Below are 6,906 nucleotides of genomic sequence, written 5' to 3'. Positions count from 1 at the left end.
TTTGCTGAAGCCAAATATCACCCTTGGGTTGTTTGCTGATGCATTGATATTCAAAGTAAAATATGATTAAAATAATACAAACAATATCTACTGACTATTTAATAAAAAAAATAAAAAATAAAAAATTTTCAGTACCATAGAAGGCATGCATACAAGGGTGATTAACTAATAAATATTTTATTGAGCCTAACGTGAACATTGTATCTACTCAGTCACACTGTGAAAATGCCACAGCAGAAACCAGATACTGACCGACAGTGTGGTTAAAGCTTCAGGGAATAATGTTATTTATTAGTTACAAAGTGCTATCTCTTGTAAAAGTTATAAAAAAAAATAATATTTACTGTAAACCCTTTAGTCTGTATGACCTTTATATTTCCAAATATTTGAAATATCACTATTGAAACGGTATAAAATGCATTGAAATAAATGAAAATGAACATCATACAGTTGAAGTTAGCTGAACGTGTTCGTAATTTTAGAATATCTGAGAATTACAAGGAGATACAGCAAAAATAGAGGGCATCACACTTTCAACTTATACTCCCGACATATGGTCATATGTCCGACTACTGGAGTGTAGTTCAACATATTAACAATATCTTTTTAGAATTTTACTCACAATTTTAAAATATACTGTTAGTTACTACAGTTATTATTCAAAATATTCCACTAAATTTTCTTCGTTTGTCTCTATTTTTCTAAATTTATAATCCAGATAAGAAATGCTTTCACTACCTGTATAAAAATTAGTTTCAAATACTTTTGCTATAAAGAGAAAGCCAAAATATTCTGATTTATTTTCAAGGTTAAAATGCATTAAAGAAATTTAGGATCATAAAAATAAAATGGTTTACAATATACATGATTAAATCTATCCAAATTCTTTAAACCATTATAACAGTATTATCAACTATCAAATGACTTACCTGCTCAAAGGCACAGGCGTTCCACCGTACCTGTGAATCACTGGTCTTGGTGAGGTAAATTCCTTCCTAGCCGGTGGGGTCTGTCTTCTTGACAATGGCGGTGTCGTCGGTGAGTCACCAAGTGTTTTACTTCGAGGGCGCATTGGCGTGACAGAAACGTCACGTAGGTCTAGCTTTTTTCTATTGTTCTTGTTTTCCATAGATGGGCTTTTCTTCGGTGTTCTACTTTCTGTCTTATTAGGTGAGTAACTTTGAATGGCTTTTGTGGGTGATTTGGGTGACTCACTTGAAGACTGATTGCTCTACCAAAACAATAATATATGCTTTAGAATGTATTGTTAAAAGAACCTGTGGTCTACTTTCACCAAAGGCAGGAGATTTCAAACGGTCTCATCATCCAGTAGATCTACGGTATTTTGATCAGGATGGGTAATTTCCAATTATCACATCATAAGATCTTTGTGACATGGTTTGTACAATGAACAGTATACATTTCTGTTATATTGTCCACTATGTACTAGTCAAATATATTATTATTTTTTAAATGTTAGGTACTGTTTTTGTAAGTAAACACTTAATTATCGTCTCACTTGTAAGTTGTGAAAATAAATCCAGTTTGAGAGTTCAAAGTGCAAAGAGAGGAATTATGGGAAAGCCACTGCATCATAATAAGCTAAAGGTTATTCATGTCAATTGCAACACAGAAAGCGTGGCTTACGTTTTAAAGCTTATTGTATGATTATGCCAAAAAACACTGACCAAGAGTTTCAGTTAGAAATTGCACAATAATTGTGTCTCCTCAAGGAAAGCACCCAAAAAAAAAAAAAAAAAAAAAAAATAGTAGTAGACATATGATCACAGTGGGAGCCTATTTTTTATAAATTTGATTTCACCCAAAACATTGTAGAAAAGGGGTTATCTTTATTTGTTATTGCTTTTATTCATTCATGTATAAAACATGCAGCCGGAAGGCTTACAAAATCAATATATATAAACTTTAAACAAACCTATTTATAAATATACAGTCTAGTTAACAACAAATTTGTATGAAATATGTAGTAACATCTAAAAACTGTTCCTTAAAAAATATTTTATTTCAATTATTAAAAAAAATAATTTAAAATTAAATTGTTATTACTGCATTATAAATAAATTGAATTAAAAAAGGTGTACAAAATATATTTTAAAAATATTAATACAGTATGGACTGACTGTTTACTCAATTCACCACCTGTCGCTGCTAACATGGGTCATATAGTACCTACTGTAAAAGTGCTGTCACCATCACTTATGGAAATTATTTACTTGCTAATTTAAATCAATATAAAAAGGAATTACCAACAATAGACATTATTTTTGCCAGAACTGACATTATGCGATCGTTAACCTGTAGAATATTTTAGCATCAAAAGAATGGTCGCACATCATCGATACACGGAAAGTGCCCAAGTTGTACTTTGATCATAATAGTGACAAGCGAAAAGAGAATTTATGTACTGTAGTCGTAATGATGATGATGTTGGTGATGCCTCTCTCTGCAGGGGTAGTCACTGGACAGAGTGGGATGACTGTGTATATATATGACTATGCCAAACTATATAACTATATATAAATATTACTGGGATATTCCTACAAAAGATATCATATTGTCAATATTTAAACATAATGAGCAAACAAAATTAAAGTAACTCACAAAAGTGCTAAAAGAGTTGCTATGAGGTTTATAATGAGGGTTGACCAGACCAGACTCGTCTGCACTCTTTGATGCTGCCTTCTCCGTGTTACTCCGACTCCGTCCCTGTGAATGTGTGGAATGAAGAATATTATAGCCACTGTCACAAGCATTATGTAAGAAAATCAATAATAGAGTAGGACTGGCCTTGCAGAAGATGCTGAATGTTGCATGACCACAAAGCCAAGCTATTGTCCACCTGATAATTACAGTGTCCTAGCTGGCAACTGATGAGTGCTTAAAATTAACTTGTCAATATATTCCATTCTTTCATTCAAGGTTTCAATTGTTTAATATCTAAAGATATAAAAAAATGTATGCTTTGTATTTAAATACTGGTCTCACTCCAATTAAAGACCATTTTTGGGACAGAGGTTCCTATGGTCTTTAGCAGCTTTGGCCTCTAATTAGCATAATTAGGATTAATAATTTGTCTATTTGGGACCAAAAAAAAGTGGATCTTTAATAGACATAATGTTTTCGAAATTCTCCAAAGTAATACCCACTGTAAAAAAAAAAAAAAAAAACCTTGCGGAATGTGTCTATTGGAGGAGGCTTTCAATTACAGAGAGACCAGTATAAACATATTTTTTAACAATTTCTGTAGATTTATATTTCAAAAATAATTGAGCAAACAGTATTTCCTGTCTAAGTTTTATATTACAAATATATCAAGTTAAATAAAAGCCAAAAATTCCAAATGAAATATACTACCTTTGACAGGAAACTATCAAGTAATGATCGCTTAGCCCTGTTCTTAAGGTTCTCTAGTTTTGATGTTTGTGCTGTTGGCTTGGCCTCCATTCTACTTGATTTAGGTGATTCCTAGATATGGAAACAAACAATTAAAATGTAATGTGTATACCAAGTCATTTAATGAGGATAATGGATTTGGCATGCTATCATTGTTGGGAGGTGGAAAACTGATCACTTTTGGACTATCGATTCTCTGTTATAAGTCATCTGTTTGGTGAGTGCTGGGAAAATAGCTGATCATTGGGGATCCTCAGTGACAAAAGAACCTAGGGCTCTAAAGCTACTGCCCACACACAAATTCGTCCCATAAACTTTCATAGTGCGGAGAGAGCACAAGTGACATTCTTAAATAATTTACTAGTCCTCGTTATGACCCTTGTGGAATGAAGAGCTGCAAATTTACAACCCTCAATGCATTACTGCAGGTTACATCGTATACGGCTTAAAGCCATGTTCACATTGGAATATCTTTTATCAACGTAACCATGAACCTGATCAGTGTTAGCACCATGCATTAATCTCTGTCAGTCAACACTATCAAATGCTACGTGACAAATTTGTGTGATGTGCCCAAAATTATCGCCAAGAAACCTCATTCTTGTTATAGTCTCCGTAGCAATGATGATACAATCTAAGTTATCCAGTTTGTCGCACTAAAATCCCACTAGGTGACCGTGCATTTGAATATGCAGCAACTATAGCTGTGGAATGATCTGCCACCTTTTATTAGGAAAGCCAGTAGTCTAGAGATTTTTAAAACACCGTTGAAAACACATTTTTTCACTACTGCTTTTAACAAATAATTTACTACTGTACTTCCTGTACTTGTCAATTTTAATGGTTTTACGTAATATTGAATTGTAAATTTTTAATCTTATTTAATTGACTTTTTAATTTTGTGTAAATCATCTTTTGATCATACTTTTATGGAATTTTAATGATTTTACTCTAATATTGAATTGTCAATTTTAATCTATTTTATTTGACATTTTTTATTCTGTAATGCGTCATTTGAACATAGAAAGTAAAAATTTTGAACAGCGCGACTTGGTTAAATCTTCCTGAGTAAATCATAATATTTCGCTATACTTTTCACACAATGTATCTACGATTACATTGACCATGTTTGCGCAAAATCTTACTATCTTAAAATTGACTGCATATTTTAAATCCCAAGGTAAAAATTAATCTTCATCTTGAGTAAAATTAATCCAGTGCATACACAGATTTTTAGTTTACTCAGAAATAGTAAAATCCCACATTTGTGACAGGGTCATCCAAAGGAGCTTTTGATCAGTGTGTGTATATCACATAACATGCGTATAAAACAGTAAGAGAAAACTTACAACCATTCCATCCTACTAGATCAACCATTGCCCCCCAAAAAAAAAAGCACACGCAAGAAGAAACGAAGTAAAACATAGACAGCTTTAATAATAGCAGTGGCATGTCTAACTAGAGTCCTGGCCCGGGATTTATCAATCTCAGCTTAGCAAATGTCTTAAGCCAAAAAAGTTAAGATGTCCCTAATAAATATCTTAAGCTGATTTATTACCCAATCTTAGCAAAATCTTGGCTTAAAAATCGTCTTAGATGGCGCCAACGTACAATCGACTTTCTAATTTTAAGCAATTTTTAAGCTAAGCAATATGGATAAATTTGAGTTAAGCAAAAAAATGGACTCAAGACAAATTTAAGCTGATTTCTTGTTTGATAAATCTGGCGCCTGATATGGGGGCGGGGGTTCTGAAGGGGAAGTGGCGAACTCAATGATAAAATGAGGGAACTTGATGATATAGTGAGGGGTAACTAGGTCACAAGGTAATATGAGGTGATTTTTAACTACTTGAGCATAAATGTATTGCTGCGGACATTTTCAATAGGGGAAGGGGAGACTAGGGAGCAAGCTTTTCTTGCATCCCCCCCCCCCACATACCGCCATAATTAGTGCAAATTTTACCTGCAGTACTTTTTCTTGAGTGTGGCTAATGTGAATGTGTATTTTCTGCTCTTGTCTACAAACTCCTAACAACATACTCATCATCCGTTCATTTTCCTCCTGTTTAGTCTTTAGATTTGCATCCTAGAAATTACGAAAATAATTAAAAATAAGAAGATTATATGATAAACATTATTTCCATGACCACAAAATAAGGTGTACATGAAATTTGGTTCCCTTGATGCTTAAACTACAGTTACATAAAATAATACAATGTAATAATATAAAACACAAAAATTAGTTGCACTTTTAATATACATGAAAGAGTACAGTATTTAATATAATATACAGAACAATTAAAAAAAATACTATCTGTAGAGTTTAAAACATGAGTTGAATTATGAACAAAAGCTTTTCTGCATTGTGTTGTCTTGCATTTTTATGGACAGAGTCCACCGTACGAATAAGCACCCGGAGGCTAAACATGTTTTTTGGCTCTTTCTGATGGGCGTTTAATAAAACGCGGCACTTATTCAAATGGGGCACTTATGAAAAGAGAGTGGAAATTGAGGGGGGCGTGATAAACGAATGGTTTTGGTGAAGAAAAGGTAATCGTCGAGAGAGCATGGCTGGCTCATGACAAGAATGTTGGGGGTATTTACACAACAGCAGATAAAATTAATAGTGGTATTGGTGGTGGTGGTAAGCGCCATCTGCCAATTCAGATTAGCAGGATCATGGGATGGGATTCTAAAGATGCATCAAAACTGAAAACCATGTTAAAATTAATAGAGACTGATAGACCGACAGATGGATAGATGGTCTGACCGACCGACAATGCTAAGATAGATGTGAGTAGTTGATGCAGAAAATTAAGTTGGTGATGTACTGTATTGTACTGTATGATTGAATTTTTTTAGGAATCGAGGGGCGCTTATTGAAAATTGAAAGGGCGCTTATTGAAAATTGAGAGGGCGCTTATTCAAACGGGGCACTTAAAACAATTTTCATGTTGGGAAGGGTGCTTATTCAAGAGGGTCACTTATTCAAACGGGGCGCTTAATCGTGCAAGTACGGTACCCAAGTTATTTACAACATAATTCATTGTTTAATGTGTGTGAAATATCTTCCATAATTTGTTTAACTTGGCTAATTACATTACACTTATATCTCTCGTCGATAGTATGAACATTCCTACCTATTATTTTACCTGCAGTTTACATTATTTCATCAAGTTTCGTCTTATTATTTACACTAAGACTATTATACCAGACTAAGTAAAGCCATGACAATCAGGTCAAAACATTAAAATTAGAGCATAGGTAGCATTTTATTGACTAACCTAAATAATTTACAACACAAAATTTCAACAGTAGTCTTATTGTTTATAACCTGTACCTGATGAAGCCAGCCAGACTGTCAGTAAATGCTTGTGTAATAAATTATTTAGGTTATTAAACAGCATAACATTGTTCTCTATTAAAAATTTGATTGCACATTATATATATATATTATTATATATATATAGTTTGAAAGGCAAATGGGAAAAA

General features: G+C 33.2%; 1 protein-coding gene across 3 annotated transcripts in view; it reads right to left on the bottom strand.

The window, feature by feature from the left end:
* The window catches only part of LOC117118049 (TBC1 domain family member 1-like), a 107,763-nt gene that overhangs the window by 31,307 nt on the left and 69,550 nt on the right, over positions 1–6,906 (bottom strand). For all 3 annotated transcript variants that reach the window (XM_033262534.1, XM_033262536.1, XM_033262535.1), the window contains exons 6-9: positions 5,378–5,500; positions 3,376–3,486; positions 2,623–2,727; positions 930–1,231 (exon numbers count right to left, since the gene is read on the bottom strand). In XM_033262534.1, the coding sequence (XP_033118425.1) occupies positions 930–1,231; positions 2,623–2,727; positions 3,376–3,486; positions 5,378–5,500 (641 nt within the window). The remainder of the gene's footprint in view (positions 1–929; positions 1,232–2,622; positions 2,728–3,375; positions 3,487–5,377; positions 5,501–6,906) is intronic.

The sequence above is a fragment of the Anneissia japonica genome, unplaced genomic scaffold, assembly GCF_011630105.1.
Source record: "Anneissia japonica isolate Jap-2015-1 unplaced genomic scaffold, ASM1163010v1 scaffold287844_len763494_cov143, whole genome shotgun sequence".
Taxonomy (NCBI): Eukaryota; Metazoa; Echinodermata; class Crinoidea; order Comatulida; family Comatulidae; genus Anneissia; species Anneissia japonica.
This window is presented reverse-complemented; position numbering and strand designations above follow the sequence as displayed.